General features: G+C 53.4%; 4 protein-coding genes across 4 annotated transcripts; 3 read left to right on the forward strand and 1 right to left on the reverse strand.

The window, feature by feature from the left end:
* Positions 1-3,587: 3,587 nt before the first annotated feature.
* On the forward strand, positions 3,588-5,806 carry W97_02199 (V-type proton ATPase catalytic subunit A; the record flags this gene model as incomplete). The annotated part of the gene is made up of 8 exons (XM_007780100.1): positions 3,588-3,596; positions 3,652-3,697; positions 3,772-3,793; positions 3,843-3,891; positions 3,939-4,023; positions 4,080-4,747; positions 4,800-5,687; positions 5,750-5,806. 8 exons carry the CDS (start codon positions 3,588-3,590, stop codon positions 5,804-5,806), a joined length of 1,824 nt encoding a protein of 607 aa, XP_007778290.1.
* A 419-nt stretch (positions 5,807-6,225) lies between these two features.
* W97_02200 (vacuolar protein sorting-associated protein 1) lies at positions 6,226-8,620 on the forward strand (the record flags this gene model as incomplete). The annotated part of the gene is made up of 6 exons (XM_007780101.1): positions 6,226-6,245; positions 6,305-6,374; positions 6,441-6,535; positions 6,607-7,357; positions 7,413-8,313; positions 8,367-8,620. 6 exons carry the CDS (start codon positions 6,226-6,228, stop codon positions 8,618-8,620), a joined length of 2,091 nt encoding a protein of 696 aa, XP_007778291.1.
* Positions 8,621-9,016: 396 nt separating this feature from the next.
* W97_02201 (uncharacterized protein) lies at positions 9,017-9,760 on the forward strand (the record flags this gene model as incomplete). The annotated part of the gene is made up of 1 exon (XM_007780102.1): positions 9,017-9,760. The coding sequence occupies one exon, from the start codon at positions 9,017-9,019 to the stop codon at positions 9,758-9,760; it is 744 nt and encodes a 247-aa protein (XP_007778292.1).
* Positions 9,761-12,472: 2,712 nt separating this feature from the next.
* Positions 12,473-14,643, reverse strand: W97_02202 (uncharacterized protein; the record flags this gene model as incomplete). The annotated part of the gene is made up of 8 exons (XM_007780103.1): positions 12,473-12,566; positions 12,706-12,919; positions 12,977-13,155; positions 13,215-13,381; positions 13,434-13,768; positions 13,823-13,864; positions 13,931-14,121; positions 14,171-14,643. The coding sequence occupies 8 exons, from the start codon at positions 14,641-14,643 to the stop codon at positions 12,473-12,475; spliced, it is 1,695 nt and encodes a 564-aa protein (XP_007778293.1).
* Positions 14,644-16,427: the final 1,784 nt, after the last annotated feature.

Genomic DNA, 16,427 nt, shown 5'->3' on the forward strand with positions numbered 1-16,427 from the left:
TCGATACAGAACATCCCTGGTTGTCCCTGTGGCGGTTCGGTTCTCGACTCTTTGCTAACCTCATCCCCTCAGCTAATGCTGCTATCAACGTCAAGTTAGAAGGTCATTGCGCACACAAAGGTTTCTGATCAAGTGTGACGTGAGGCCCTTGCCGTTCAGGACACCTTACGGAATGAACTTGAACTCCTCTTGCACGCCGGCAATTGAAACCGGAAAGCCCACAAAGCAATACTTCTAGCGGGTCCGTGTCCTGAAGAAGTACTTTCAGAGGCAAGATTACGGGCACCAACAGCTCCAGATAACCAAGGGCTGGGTCGCTGATGGAGACACGAAGCAAGAGGCTATCAACCTGATCAACAATTGCATTTGGCAGCGGTCGCTCAGAATGACTCCGAGAGAAGCAGCCACGCGGCAATTCACGCGCGACGAATTGAACCAAATGCGGCACAATGTCATGGCTCGTCTCTGTTCACGCGGGAAAGACTGAAGATGACCGCACAATGGGCAGAAAGGTTAAAGAAAGTTGTAGAGACAATTCCAACAGTGGCGGCGTTTCCACTGCCAGCGGTAGCTTGGACGGCGACCGCTAGGCTATCAGGTATGCATACAGAATTCTGCTCCAACGAGGATGTCGATTGCAGTTCGCCCATGGCAACTATAGAATACTCAAGAGATAACACACCACATTCGGCCTCAACCCCGCTTCCCTGTGTATAGTAGCTGGTAGGTTTGTATAGCACAGCAACTGGGCAGCCGCGGCGTCAGACCGCCGTTAATGCGGCGGCTTTAATCACGATGCAGTCGAAGCGCTACAAGGGTGTAGATTACTATTAGTCTCCGGTCTCCTCTCGCGATTCCGGTCTCGCACTTGCTCTCTTGGTTCTCCTTTGCTTGGGCTCCGGCCTCCAAAAATAAAATAAAAAGACCCCGAGTACAAGCTGCTAAAAACCATCACTCGAGCAACTCTCCTAGTCTTACTGGAACATCTTCCAGCAACTCTTCTAGTCTTACTGGAACGTCTTCCAACAATCCATCCAGTCTCACTGCTCACTGAACGTCTTCCAACAATCGATCTGAGCAGTCCCGGTTTCTAGGAGCTATTTGCTTCCCGTCGGTTCGTTCTCCATGTTCTCTCTACTCGAGTTCGACGATTCTCTCCGTAGATCACTGCGTTAAGGCGGTTGAGAACGACATCAGAGTTCGCCGGTGATGGGTGACCCACCGACGAGGAGTGCGAGCCCCAGACGCTCCTTTCGTTGCTCAAGGACAAGTTCTGGTTTCAACAAAGGCTTGAAGCACAGATACGGCGACCAGGCAATGTCGAGCAGCGTCCAGGACATCTGGGCCACGTTTGCCAGTCCTCCGCGCGGATTTTTCCCCTGTCGAGATCGCTGTAATCTCCATGCACGGGCATGACTGCGATGAGCTGGTGCGCGCTATCCGACACGCCAGAACGTCGCGGATTAAGGTTGCAACAGTCCACGCCTTTCAGAGACGCAAGAAGCCCGTCATCCTCATCCACTTCGTCGCGGCCAATGTTGACGTGCTGATTTCCGGTGATGATGACGATAAATGGGTTCGTGAAGTGCACCATCACAAGGTACTGCTGATGGAGTCTGCCGGTCAACGCTGATGGTAGGTAGTATTGATTAGCGGCGTTCATTGATAACGATTTTCTAGCCGTGTCATGATGTTGCTCCACTGGTCGAGCTTCTAGCTGCTCTGATGCAGAACAATACCGTGGCAGACAGCCTTCGAGGTGGTAAAGAGATAGCGACTGCGATCCTATCCCGGCCGAGGCCCTTAAATTTTTGCCCTTATGGCGATGTGATGCTAGACACAGGGTGGACAAGAGCCTCAAGAACCAGAGCTGCTAAATAAGCAGCCTACAGCGGGTCTCTGGTGAGTCTGTGGACGACTTTGATGAGCTGTGCCGGCGTTTAGCATTCGTGGTGGATGTCTGATGCTCTGCGGGTAGAACATCTTCCCAGATATTGGAGGACGATGACGACGGGCCAGTGAGGTGGTCGGAAGCGAATAGAGCGGGTTTTGATAGAGGATTATCGTCTACCATGCAGCGTCGTGGAGCTTGGCTCTCCAGAGCCAGCCGACTGCGTTAACGGTCCCGGACCTTGATGTTGATTACAGATGTTGTAGCGTTTCCGCTGCCACGAAGTGGATGCAAGAATGTCACCATAAACGACGGCCGACAACCGCACCACAGAATCACTCCCGGCCGGAGCTTGAACCGGAACAAAAGATGTGCGTAGAGGGTGCGTAGGATAGCTAAGCGAATGTGGAGTACGGTTGTAACGTGTTCGATTGCCTATAGCCATACCCGCTCGTATCTTGGTTTGGTGTCATTCTGTGCGTGGGCCTAGCGGTTGGCTTGTCCGCCAACTGGTGCATAAGCTTTTCCGAAACGCGCGCCGTAGTCTCGACAATGCAATCGAAATTCTGACTGACTGGTGTGGTTCGTGCCTGGCGGAAACTGGCAAGGAAAAGCATCGAAGTAGTCGGTCCAGACGAGATCCGGGAACCACCAGAAGGCAAATCCGTAGAGTGGTTGATGAGCGCCGTTGATGGCCCGTGATGAGGATTTAATTACTTTCATGGCTGCTGCTAAAACTCGTCACCGCAAGGTACCGATAATGCGTCTTGGAAACCCGATGCTGATAGCAAGCATCTTGACTAGTGCTGTTTAAGGGCATGTTTGACTACGTGGAAGCATGAAGCGTCGACCGATAGAGCTTAGAGGAAAGGAAGTATTTGGTGTATGATCAGAGACTGGAGACCTACCTAGGCAGTGCTGACTATGCATTTGCTTGATTGCGAGTTTTGGATTCGAAGGGCCCAATATTCAACCCGTTGCGATGCTGATGAGTAGGTAGCGCGGCGAAGAACCCTATGTAGGTTTATCTGATTATGTACTCCCTGACTGCTTGGAGCATTCTGTTTAGTTATACTTGAAGCTGTAGACAAATGCCGCAAGCGTCGTGACACCTGGCATGAAATAAGGCTTAGGTCTGCTAGAGAAATTGAAGCCGATGCAAGACTGCGTGACCATAATCACTCCCTCAAGTCCACCCGATGACAGCCACCTACATTTCCCCCTCAAAGATGTCTGCTACGGTAATGTGGCGACCCCGTAGCAGAAGGTAATACAGAATGACCGTTTATAAGACAAATTGTTCAAAAATATGAGGTAGACAAGTTCCAACGACGTCTTCAGTGAAGCTCCACCAAGCGAGCGGCAGGGATCATTGGAAGTAGCGCTCTTGTGACGAAGCTGTCTGTGCAGGTGAGATCAACCACCACACCATCTTCTAGTGCAGCCACTGGACTAGAGGTGCATGCTCGGACTTCGACCTCGCCTCAAGCATCGTCCTTCACTGCTTGATCTCATCACCAAGAAGAACATCGACAGCCTTTCCAGGTCATCACCCACACTGCCCGCAGCGGAGGAGGGCCAAGCCATCCAAGTCCCACTTCCAGCGTCTCCAGCGCCGTCTCCAGAGCTCTATCGCGCTCGACCTAGATACCCCTCTCGCGCCTCGAGTACCGTTGCACCTTCTCCAGCACCGAAGATGGCTTCTGTAAGCTTCCGGCGTCACCGACTCGGTTGGAGTAGTAATGGCTGATTGCACATAGCAAAGTGGTGTCCAGAAAGGCGAGGGTGGGTCAGAGGAGAACATGGGTAAGTGATAACACCCTAGCCTTACCTGTGCTATGTCTCAATGCAGAAGTTGGAGATTAACATGGCTTCTACAGGCAAGATCTTCTCAGTCTCCGGGTACGTTGCCGCGCTTCGCTCGGACTTGACGGCTACTGATAAGCTGCAGTCCCGTCATTGTGGCAGAGAACATGATAGGGTGTGCCATGTACGAGCTGGTAAGAGGAGTCGGCTCCCAGGACATACACAGATCTAACTGTTGTAGGTACAAGTTGGTCATGACATGCTCGTGGGAGAAGTCATCCGAATCGATCAGGACAAGGCCACTGTACAGGTCTATGAGGAGACTGGTATGCAATCGCAACCTAAATACCTGCTATCACAAGCTAATGCAGATACATCATAGCCGGTGTCACGGTTGGTGACCCCGTACTCCGCTCCGGGAAGCCGCTTTCCGTCGAACTTGGCCCAGGTCTTATGGAGACCATCTACGACGGCATTCAACGTCCCCTTCGAAGTATCTCCGACGTATCAAACAGCATTTACATCCCACGCGGCATCGCTGTACCCTCACTCGACCGCGAGAGAAAATGGGACTTCACGCCCGGGAAGCTAAAGGTTGGGGATCACATCACCGGAGGCGATGTATTTGGCAGCGTATTCGAGAACACTCTCCTGAACGATCACAAGATCTTGCTACCACCCAGGGCACGAGGCACCATCACCAGGATTGCGGAGAAAGGCAGCTACACTGTCGATGAGAAGATCCTAGAGGTTGAATTTGATGGAAAGAAGACGGAGTACGGCATGATGCACAATTGGCCAGTCCGTGTGCCCCGGCCTTCCACTGAGAAACTCTCCTCCGATCAACCGCTCATTGTCGGCCAACGTGTGCTCGACGCCTTGTTCCCCAGCGTACAGGGGGGCACTGTCTGCATTCCCGGTGCTTTCGGTTGCGGTAAGACTGTCATCAGCCAGTCTCTGTCGAAGTTCTCGAACAGCGACATCATCGTTTACGTTGGTTGTGGAGAGCGGGGTAATGAGATGGCGGAAGTGTTGATGGATTTCCCAGAGGTATGTGCGAGCTGAAGAAGTTACGAGCAACCATCTACTAACACTGCAAAAGCTATCTATTGAGATCGAGGGCCGGAAAGAACCCATCATGAAGCGTACCACTCTCATCGCCAACACATCAAACATGCCCGTCGCTGCTCGGGAAGCCTCCATTTACACAGGTATCACTGTTGCCGAGTACTTCCGTGACCAGGGCAAGAATGTTGCCATGATGGCAGATTCCACATCGCGGTGGGCAGAGGCCCTTCGTGAGATTTCTGGTCGCCTCGGAGAGATGCCTGCTGACCAAGGGTTCCCTGCTTATCTCGGCGCAAAACTGGCTTCGTTCTACGAACGTGCCGGGCGTGTTACCGCTTTGGGTAGCCCTGACAGAAAGGGCAGTGTCAGTATCGTCGGCGCCGTTAGCCCTCCGGGAGGAGACTTCTCCGACCCAGTCACTAGCAGTACCCTAGGTATTGTGCAGGTCTTCTGGGGTCTTGACAAGAAGCTCGCGCAGAGGAAGCATTTCCCGTCTGTTAACACATCGCAGAGTTACACCAAGTACAACAACGCCCTCAACAAGTACTACGAAGAGAACATTCCCGAATTTCCCCGGCTGCGCGACAAGGTCAAGGAGTTGCTCTCCACCTCAGAGGATCTAGATCAGGTCGTGCAGCTAGTCGGCAAATCTGCGCTTGGTGACCCCGATAAGATTACTCTGGACGTTGCTACATTGATCAAAGAGGATTTCCTCCAGCAGAATGGGTACAGTGACTACGATCAGTTCTGCCCGCTCTGGAAAACGTTTTGGATGATGAAGCTTATGATGGGCTTCCACGACGAATCACAGAAGGCGGTGTCTCAGGGCCAGAGCTGGAACAAGATCAGGGAGGCGACTGGTGACATCCAGAAGGGCCTTCGAGATATGAAGTTTGAGCTGCCTAGCGATGGCGAGGAGAAGGTTACGAAGAAGGCAAGCTATTTTCCTGCCTTGACCACAAATGCTTACTGACTGAATCGCAGTACGAGGATCTTTTGCAGAAGATGCAGGAGAAGTTTGCGTCGGTCATCGATGAGTAGAGAGAGAGCAAATGGAAGGATCTGTGAGAGGCGCACTGCTGTTGCTGTTGTAGATAGAGTAACGGCATCATAGCAATTCTCCTTGCTACTCTCGTGAACACGTTGAAGCCATGCTGTACACTCTGCGCGAATATCAGATTCCAGGCAGTCATTCTGAACGTCCACGCGGCCAAGGCCACGAAACTGTGGCTGAGTGTGACATGTGGCGTTCGCATCCTCGTCGCTCTTGACGCACAAGGCACATGCATACGCGGAACTGGACAGGAACAACATCACCAGCTTGCGACTCCCAATAACCCCACCAAAACCCTAGACACCTACAAGTACACTCCTTTCGCTCCGCCGCTTGCGCCTAAAACTTTTGCGCCTGACAAACACCACGGCAATCCGCCAGACAGTTCCTATCAACAAAGCCAGCAATGGCAGTCAACCCATCTGCGTAGGTTCTCAAGCAACCATAGCGGACCTCCAAACGCTAACAGCTTTGCCCCCAACCAGTATCAACGTTAACGACCCGGGCCTTATCACACTCGTCAACAAGCTACAAGATGTGTTCACAACAGTAGGGGTGCGTTGGCCCTATATACCGCCGCCGCAGACATGCGCCGAACGAAAACGCTGACGCCTGACCCAGGTCCAAAATCCCATAGACCTACCACAGATCGCTGTCGTCGGCTCGCAGTCGAGCGGGAAAAGCTCAGTGCTGGAGAACATCGTCGGTCGAGACTTGTGAGCGTCCCAGCTGGAGCTCCCGACCGGCAACGTACGTCAAAGTGCCTGCTAACCATATTTTCTTTCAGCCTACCTCGTGGTACTGGTATCGTGACCCGAAGACCGCTCATCCTGCAGCTCATCAACCGCCCTGCCTCTCCCAAAGCGCAAGCAAACGGCATCAGCGAAGAAATCCAGACGACGGACAAAGAATCCAACCTTGACGAATGGGGCGAGTTCCTCCACATTCCGGGGCAGAAGTTCTATGACTTCAACAAGATAAGGGAGGAGATTGTGCGGGAAACGGAGTCAAAGACAGGTCGGAATGCGGGCATTTCACCAGCGCCCATCAACCTGCGGATATACTCGCCTAACGTCCTGACGCTCACGCTCGTCGACCTTCCGGGGTTGACGAAGGTCCCAGTCGGTGATCAGCCAAGGGATATTGAGAAGCAGATCAGGGATATGGTGCTCAAGCAGATCAGCAAACCGAACGCGATAATACTAGCCGTCACCGCTGCAAATACCGACTTGGCGAACTCGGATGGGCTGAAGCTCGCAAGGGAGGTGGATCCAGAGGGTCAGCGCACTATCGGTGTGCTCACCAAGGTGGATTTGATGGACGAGGGCACAGACGTCGTGGATATTCTTGCTGGGCGCATCATCCCGCTACGGCTAGGCTACGTACCTGTTGTCAACCGAGGGCAAAGGGATATCGAAACTAGGAAGCCGATTTCGTACGCGCTGGAGCATGAGAAGAACTTCTTCGAGAATCACAAGGCATACCGGAATAAGAGCTCGTATTGCGGCACGCCTTATCTGGCGCGAAAGCTCAATCTGGTACGACTTTGACATGAGAGTGTGAAGCAGAAGTATAACTAACACTATATCGCAGATTCTCATGATGCACATCAAGCAGACACTACCAGACATCAAGGCGCGCATCGCGTCTTCACTTCAAAAGTACAGTGCGGAGCTTCAATCTCTTGGCGACTCCCTCCTAGGCAACAGCTCAAACATTGTTCTCAACATGATCACAGAGTTCTCGAACGAGTATCGGTCAGTGTTGGAAGGGAACAACCAAGAGCTGTCAAGTATCGAGCTGTCCGGAGGTGCACGTATTAGCTTCGTATATCACGAGCTCTACTCAAATGGCGTGAAAGCCATCGATCCTTTCGACCAAGTTAAAGATGTAGATATCCGCACCGTCCTCTACAACTCCTCCGGCTCTTCGCCCGCACTCTTCGTGGGCACCACCGCATTTGAACTAGTAGTCAAACAGCAGATCAAGCGGCTAGAAGACCCCAGCCTGAAGTGCGTGTCCTTGGTCTACGACGAATTAGTTCGAATACTGGGACAGCTCCTCACTAAGCCAACATTCCGACGCTATCCGGCGCTTAAGGAGAAGTTTCACGCGGTGGTGATAGCGTTCTTCAAGAGGGCCATGGACCCAACGAATAAGCTTGTCCGGGACCTGGTAGCTATGGAGTCATGCTACATCAACACAGGACATCCGGACTTTATCAACGGTTCGCGCGCGATGGCGATCGTGCACGAGCGACACAATGCGGCGCGGCCGACACAAGTGGATCCAAAGACCGGAAAGCCGCTACCGCCATCTGTGCCGCCAAGGTCAGCGAGTCCATCGCTGGACGGTGATAACAACACGGGCTTCTTTGGTAGCTTCTTCGCGAGCAAAAACAAGAAGAAGATGGCGGCTATGGAGCCTCCGCCAGCTACGTTGAAGGCTTCGGGGACGTTGTCGGAGAAGGAGACGCAGGAAGTTGAGGTTATCAGTGAGTGCCATCGCCATGCTTCCAAGTAAAATCGATGCTAATACATATAACAGAGCTACTCATAACATCATACTTCAACATAGTCCGCAGAACAATGATCGACATGGTACCGAAAGCAATCATGTACCAGCTCGTCTCGATGACGAAAGAGGAGATGCAGCGGGAGCTGCTAGAGAATATGTACAGGGCAGAGGAGCTGGACGATTTGCTCAAGGAGAGCGAGTACACGATTCGGAGGAGGAAGGAGTGCCAGCAGATGGTGGAGAGTTTGACTAAGGCTGCCGAGATTGTGAACCAAGTGCAGTGAGCGGGTTGGCAGAAGGCTCCTGGATGTTTTGATTTGAGCGAGTTTTGGTCGATAGATCGTACCACAGCAGCAAAGGCGAGCTGGCTGGTTGTTGTCTGGTGGCGTTGCGTGATGAGCATTCTGGGAGACATCGAGGGTAGAGTGTCAAGTCATTGTTCGTTAGACAAGCATTTCACTGCTCGTACTACAGACTGGTCCTCAAGAAAGGAGTTGCATGTATTATTATAGCACTGGAATATACCAGGCAAGGATGAATGAAGCGCTGTGTGTTTAAACGCGCCCACCCGCGCGCGGCATGACGTTTGACACGATTACGCGCGCCTCGATATCAACACCACATTTACACCACTATCTGCTAAAACCACCAGCTCTCTCAGAGCACCTCCCACCATCCCAATGTTCCGCCGAACCCTCTTCCGCATCCGGTCCTCCCAACCCACGTCCTCCCTGCGCCCCCATCTCCGCCACGGCGCCCGCAACACATCCAGCAAACCCCCCTCCACCCGCCCCACCGACCCCGCCGCCGACATCCTCGAATCCCAATCCCTCAACGCCGCCAAACCTGAACCCTCAAAAGCCCATTCCCGCCTCGACCGCACCGTCTCACGCACCCCGCGCTTCCTGCGCTCCTACCTAGAAAAGCTGCGCTCAGCGCCCTTGACGCACATAACAGCCTTCCTCCTCCTGCACGAACTCACCGCCGTCGTCCCGCTGATCGGGCTCGCGGCAACATTCCACTACACGCGCTGGCTGCCGCCCTACATCTCCGAGGGCGCGTGGGTGCAGGCAGGCGTGGAGAAGTTTGGGCGGTATTTCAGGCGCAAGGGGTGGTTGGGGGAGGAGGGGAGTAGGAGGGAAGGGTATTGGGGCTTTGGCGAGGGAGGCGTCAGGTGGGTCGTTGAGGTTGCGACGGCGTGGGCGGTTGTCAAGGCGCTGTTGCCGCTGCGGCTGGCGGTTAGTGTCTCGGCTACGCCGTGGTTTGCGAGGTGGGCGGTTGTGCCTGTTAGGGAGGGGGTGAGGAGGATGGTCGGGTTGGGGAGGAGGAAGGGGGTTGTGGGCACGGCGGCGGGGACGGGGGCGACTAGTGCAGGCGTGGTGCCAAAGAAGGGGAGTGTGGGGGGCGGCAAGAATGCAGGGTGAGGAAGACTGGGACAGTGGCAGCGGAGCACTCGGGGGGTTCCACGCGGTGGTTCTGAGATCAGTGAGGGTTGATGGAGCGGGTCCGACAAGGCCCTCAAGGGGAACCAGCCCCACAAGCACAACCGTCAGGTCGGGGCGTTGTACAACTCGATTGGTAGTCGAAAAGGCTGGTTTGGAGTCCTTACATGGACGGGCCAGAGAGTTGAAGCTATGTCGCCAGTACCAGATGTTGGCTGAGCAGGGTTAACGTGGACTGCACACAGTATTATGTTGCAAGCTAAAATGCTTGATATGGAGAAGACGAATTATCACGACGTGTGTCGTGTTATACTCGACTACTGTGCTCTATCGTTTCTCTATAGGCGACAAGACAAGGCATGATGTATGTAAGGCCAGTGGACTTGACTGTCAGGCATTGGCAAGCCTGCTCCGCATTCGAGGTGCTAGCAGTTGCAGTGCTCCAACATACTGTGTTGACGTTATAGTGACTGCGAGGGTCAAAATAAACAACGGACCTGAACGATCTGGTCGACTGTTCCAGTACTTGTTGCCTGGATTTCAGAGCTTCCAGCAGGCATCATTGGTGAGAGTATGGCCCCTATTCCGGCCGTTCATGCTCGAAGAAGAGCTGAAGAACCTCTCCGGCGACGCTTCGTTGTATCCGTCTACCCTTTTATACCTAGTCTTCTGCGTTGGTGCTAGTAGCCGTGATAATTGTGGACTGAGCAGCTCACGGTTACATCGACCGAAAGTAAAGCTTTGGCTCAAAAGCAGCCTCTAGCGACGATGGCTCTCGAAAGCTTTCTAAAGGAAGCTCCCTAACACCGGTGGCCACCGATACGTCCAAGTAGCCTCTTCTAGCAATCCAGCTGCTTTCGTCCGAACATGAGGCAGCTCGCTCGTGGTACTTGAGTTACACTCTTGGTCCGCTCAGTAGTAGATCGTGCCGCTCATACCAGGCTCTAAATACACAACAGGGTTCGATTGCCGCCTACAGCACTGTACGCTTGAAGACAGATGGCTATTGTAGGGCCCCAGTATATCCAAACTCACCGATGAAATGTCAAGATCGAAAGGTAAGAAAGAGTCAAATTGCATCAACGAATAAACCATAAGAAATAAGATGAAGAGACCAGTGCGGCTGTCTAGAGCCGCAAAGAAAGTTCAACCAAACCTTCGACATACTTCCCCTTGTTCGTCTAACACTGTCAACTCAGAGATGTTGCGCATGAAGCGGCTTATCCTCTTAACCTATTGAGTCTTGGCGAAGTGGTCGAGGCTGCACCCACACCCTCCTCGCTCAGCCCGGTGAGGACTGGTTGGGGGCCGTAAGCCGTACCGGACCCCAATCTTGATAAAACAGATTCAAGTGCATCATCACGAGACTCGCTCGGGTGATCAACTCCATCTGGATGTTCACCCACCTCGTAAAGCGCTTTTAGCATTCCAGAGGATTTGCCATGAACAGTACGGAGGTAAGACCGAGTATCCTTGGCGTAAGCACCAGCCGCTTGCGCCAACCTCGCGAGCTGGACATCTTAGGCTACGATGTGATTGCTGAAGGGATTCGAAGATAGAGAGTAATGCCAAGGTCCCATGAGGTCCAGCTGGACATCTTTACGAGGAGATGATGGTGTAGTAAGCATCGCTATTGCTATCTCGTACCAGGCTCATGGGCGATGCAGGGATGAACGCCACATCGGCAGTCGCGACGCTAGTTCAACGCCTCTTCGGACTCCTTCAAGACTCTAAGCCGTTATGCATGAGCCTGCTTAAGATCGCTCGAATGATGTGTTGAATAGGCGGGTCCTGCCACCGTGTCTCCATATATTAGAGATAAACAAGCCGTGCCAGCGCCTGCATTAGTGTTCGGCCTCAAAGCCGGCCGGATTCAGAAAACCGTCGGCGGGAGCGGCCATGATAGGTGGAGGCTGGAGACGAGCCGGGTTCGGCGGAAAACTCATTGAGGGGGGTTGATAGCTTTCAGGGATTATTGTATTGGTTTGGAGGGGTGTTCTCGCATCTCCCCAGCCTCGAGCCGTCCAGTGAAGCATAGGGGGCATCAATATGGACGAAAATTCATCCGCTGCGGCTCTACAGCCTCGGAATTCACTCCAGGCATGAAGACTGTTGTCAAGACAACATGAAACGCTGCATACCATGATTTATCACGGCGGTGCCTGATGGCCGGTTACACTGCGTATTGCAAGCTCATTGATCCTTGTTGAACAACACGATTGATATGCAACTTTCTTGGATGAGAGACGTAACAAAGCGTATGATTATCATTAAATGGCATCAACTCAAAACGCCGCCACCCTCTAGCCAGCCTCATCTGCAAGCACCATGGGTGTGTAGACGACCCTAGTACATGCCACAGCGCCATATGCACAACTCTCGGGATACAGGTATTGACAATTGGAGATCGACTGAGATCAACAACAAGGAACTCCACGCTCTTATACTTCTACCACCGCTCCTCTTCGCTGGCGGTCCCGGCGTGGATAGTTGTTCCACTTACGATCGTACTGCTTGCCTCTATTCCAGTCGTTGCCCTTGCGGTTGTTGTTCCAGTGGTACCTGCCTCCCCCCCAGTATCCATTTTGCTTCTGGCCATCCCACCAACGAGTCGAGGTTTCCGCTGCAGCAGAAGTGCTGGGCGCCGCGCTGGTTGGCTCAGATGTGGGCTCAGGGCTTGATGCTGGTGTAGACTCAGGTGTTGACTGTGATGTTGGAGCAGGCGCCGATTCTGATGTTGGTGCAGGCGATGACTCTGATGTTGGTGCAGGCGCTGACGGTGACCCTGCTGGCGCGGAGGCGGTTGCATTGGGCGCAGCACTTGAGGAAGCGTTTCCGCCGTCAATTCTGGCACTGTTGGATAGAAAGTCAGCCCAATCCAATGAACGCACACCTCATATCTCTCGAAGCGAATGTGAATGGCTTACCCATTGTGTACTGTTGGGAACGCGTTGTTGCATTGCGAGTTATCGGAAAGGTTTTCCACGTTGCCTGCGCAATTACCCGCAACTGGTATGTTCAACGCCTTGCAGCTCTCAAGATGATTATCAGGGATCCACTGTTCCTTCTGAAGCCTGCTTGGGTCCTCAATGATAGTAACGGTCATACCGGCTTCGACGTGCCATTCCATGTGACAGTGGACTGGAGATTAAACATTAATAAAAGTCCGTCCTTGACGATACCGCGCTGACTACTTACAGAGATATACTCCGGGACTGTCAGTCTTGAAGCGAATAGCAAGCGAGCCATTTCCGGGAACCGCGACGGTATCACGTCGCATAGGCATAGCAGGGATGCTGCCGTTCCAAGTGAAAGCGGGGCCGCCGCCAGTACGGCCCACAACCTGGAATTCTCTTCCGTGGAGATGGAACGGATGGCTAGAGGACGACCTGATTAGCACGACTGTCAAGAAATGCATATGCGATGCTTGACTTACCCTGCAGCATCAGCGTTGTTGACACGTATCTCAACGACTTTTCCAGACTCGAATATGTAAGGATTCACGCTTGCGCCATACACTTCAGGGTTCCACGCATCGTCGCCGGTAGTCATGGCCGTATACAAAGTTGGCACTTTGGGCGAAACATATGGAGTAGAGCCCATCTTGTACCTTGTGGATCGTCAGCAAAAGCGTAGGCAAGAAGAGATATTGTACTAGCCTCCACCCTCCTTCGGTCCTGGCGAAGTTCACGGTCATGCCCACAGAATAATCGACATTGCTGAAAAGCGGAACAGCATCCACCGGAACCAGGGACATGTCATTTACGAAGCCGATCGTAGGTGGAGCGTAATACTGTGCGGCGGCCAGATCGCCTCCATAATTCAGATTGGCGAAGACCTGGTTAACTGGAGGCAAACCATCGGGAAACCTGGTGTCGTCGATCCGTGCAACGGCCGCATAATTCTTGGTTGGGTTCTCCTTGCCAGTGATAATCACGGTGTAGCGCTGAGCTGCGGCTAACAGAAGCAGGCTGGCTGGCCTAGGCTCAACTACATCAAGTTAGCCTATGATTTGCGATGCGAAACTCAAAGAAGCGCAAATACCTGAGACGCCGTCAACTGCGACAATCGTCATGTTGTGGTCCTCTATTGCAATCATCAGTGTCTACTACCATGTGCGGTGTTTCTATAAGTCTGCTGGTCCGTGCTTACCGAATTGCACGAAATGGTTAATCAAGGCGGACATCGAGATGATTCTGAACAAATACTTCTTTCCTGGCTGGATGTTGAAGGAAGGATTAAGCGCATCGTTGATGAGACCTGACTGTGGGATAGGAGGCGTTCCGCGTTGATTTTGTGGACCAAGGTAACGGGCGATAAGACCCGGCATTTGGTCATGGTACCTATCATTCAGGTTAGTATGGAATCCTGTTTAGGGGCAGCGCGACCTACCAATCCGATATAGTCATCGTATACTGCTCATCGACACCGAGCGCCGCTTCAGATTCATAGTCGTGAACAATCATAGGACCACGGAGGCCGTCCGGATACTGGCCCCGATCGTGACTATGCCACCAGTACGCGCCAGGAACGTCGACTTGAAACTTATAGGTGAACTCGCCCCCAGGTGGGATTGGGCATTGCGTGACTCCAACAGCGCCGTCCATGCTAATGCTACCCCGCTGGCTAATACCATGCCAATGGAGACTGGTCGTCTGGTCACCCAGAGAGTTCTTCACACGCACGACAACGGTATCTCCAACATTTGCCTCAAGGAGTGGCGGAGGCCACTGTCCGTTTACGGCTATAACAGGTCGTGAGAAGCCATCCGGAGCTGCTGTAATCCAACCAATGTCCCACTCGCGGTAGACAGTTGCCGCGTAGGACAAGCCAAACAACGCGCAGAACGAGAGAAGACGCGTCATTTTGAGGGAATAGAACAGCGAAGGGACTGGATGAATGGGGTGAGACTGAAGCGGAAAGATACTTGGCCGTACCTGCGGGTGGTCTTAAATAAAGCAAGCAGGACCCATCACTACCTGTCAGGATCTAGCACACTATCAAAAGACGGCAGGAACTATCCAGGAGCTATGGCCGAATCGGTAATGTTTTAGCTAAACCGTGGGATTAAGCTTCTTAGCCTGGGCTTTTTGACAAAAGCCATCTTCGGCCTTGGGCTGAGGGATCCGTGAAGATAACCGCGCCATGTCGAGGACTTGACACCTACAAAAGGGATCAGCACGCCAAGTGTACGACAATGGCTAGAGAGGCTTAAGATAAGCTTCTTTCGCCGCAGCAGTCTGCTGGGGTGGCGTCTGCATTTAGACACGGGCTGAGCGAATGCAAGTTCGAGACGGTAGCCAGGGCCCCACGTCTCCGGGCCAGGTCCCCGAACAAAGCAGACAGTCGCGATCGTGGCGAGTTCAGTACGCCATAAACCGGAGAATGCGTGGAGAAGCGAGGGATCTAATGATCCTAGTTCAATCGGGGAGTGCACGTTGTGACAGGGCGCGATGGGATGGTGTAGCAGAGATGTCAATCAGAAGAGGAATTGGTAGTAACAGACCTAGAGGCCCACCACAAGCACTGCTAGGGACGTTCGACGTGGCTGCTCACTTGCTTACCTTGAGGCTCTGTATTACACCGCTTTGCGCGCCAGCTGAAGCTCTGGAAAGTTTACGAGAGCACCAGCTGCAAGCTGCAAGCTCCCCGCTGCATGCAGCTTACTGCACAAGCCTCACCGGGCTTACCCTTGTGATAGGCATAAGCATGATGAGATCATGCGGAGGGGCGATGATGATCAGGTGCAGAAACGACGAATGGTGCGTCGAGGGGGCCGGTTATGGTATTTTGTTCGGCTGCTGTCGAGGAACAGAGGAAGTCCAGAAAGACAGTTGCCAGGCGTGACGGGCAGCGGGGCCGATGGAAGTCGCGGAAACTCTCACTAGCGCGCGAGTTGCCGAAAAGGGGCGTCCGGAAAGAAAGCTTGGCACCCACCGTTCAGGCGGGCCGAGGATCGGCCGTTGAACTTAGCGCAGGGTTTACCTGGGCAGGATCCTCCCGTCCTCACACCTCACCTCAGCGCAAGCAGGGTGATTGACGGACAAGGCGAAGCCAGGTATCTTAGTCAGAGAATCAAAGTCCATCCACAGTCTTCTGAGCGCGCCGTCTCCCTTGGATGCTGCAATCTGGGCGGACTCGAGGTTCGCGTTCCGTACAGTAACATGGTCTGCCAAGGTCCTTGTCTGCGCCCAGTGCAGATGAGCGTCATAGAGCCGTGCCTCGGGCATCTTTGTTTGACCAGGGAGATGGAGGGAAAGGCGCCTCGAGACGTCTGGCAGGAGCTCGCGGAGCTGGGTGGCACTGGTGGCTGGTCGAGGAAGTGTCCATGGCCGCCCGCAGGACGCCTCATGCAAGCACTTTGCAAGAACCACGAACCCAACAGATTCTGGCCGCGGGATCCCGGTTGCTGGCAAGGCACAGCCAGCGCGTGTGGGCCGCACACTCGGGACCGGGCACAAGAGCGTGCTCATCCAGAGTTTCAAAACCAGTCTACCGAAGCAATTTGTATCCAAACTAGCTTCTTCCTCCGCTCTTGGTGGGAACCCCCAAAGACCCGAAGTGGTGTGATGCCAATCAACCCAAGCTATCTTTGATAGTAGCGGTGCTGCTGGTGCCGGTGCCTGAACATCCATTAGACCCGTCTGGT

Source organism: Coniosporium apollinis (genome assembly GCF_000281105.1).
Source record: "Coniosporium apollinis CBS 100218 chromosome Unknown supercont1.8, whole genome shotgun sequence".
NCBI lineage: Eukaryota > Fungi > Ascomycota > Dothideomycetes > Coniosporium > Coniosporium apollinis.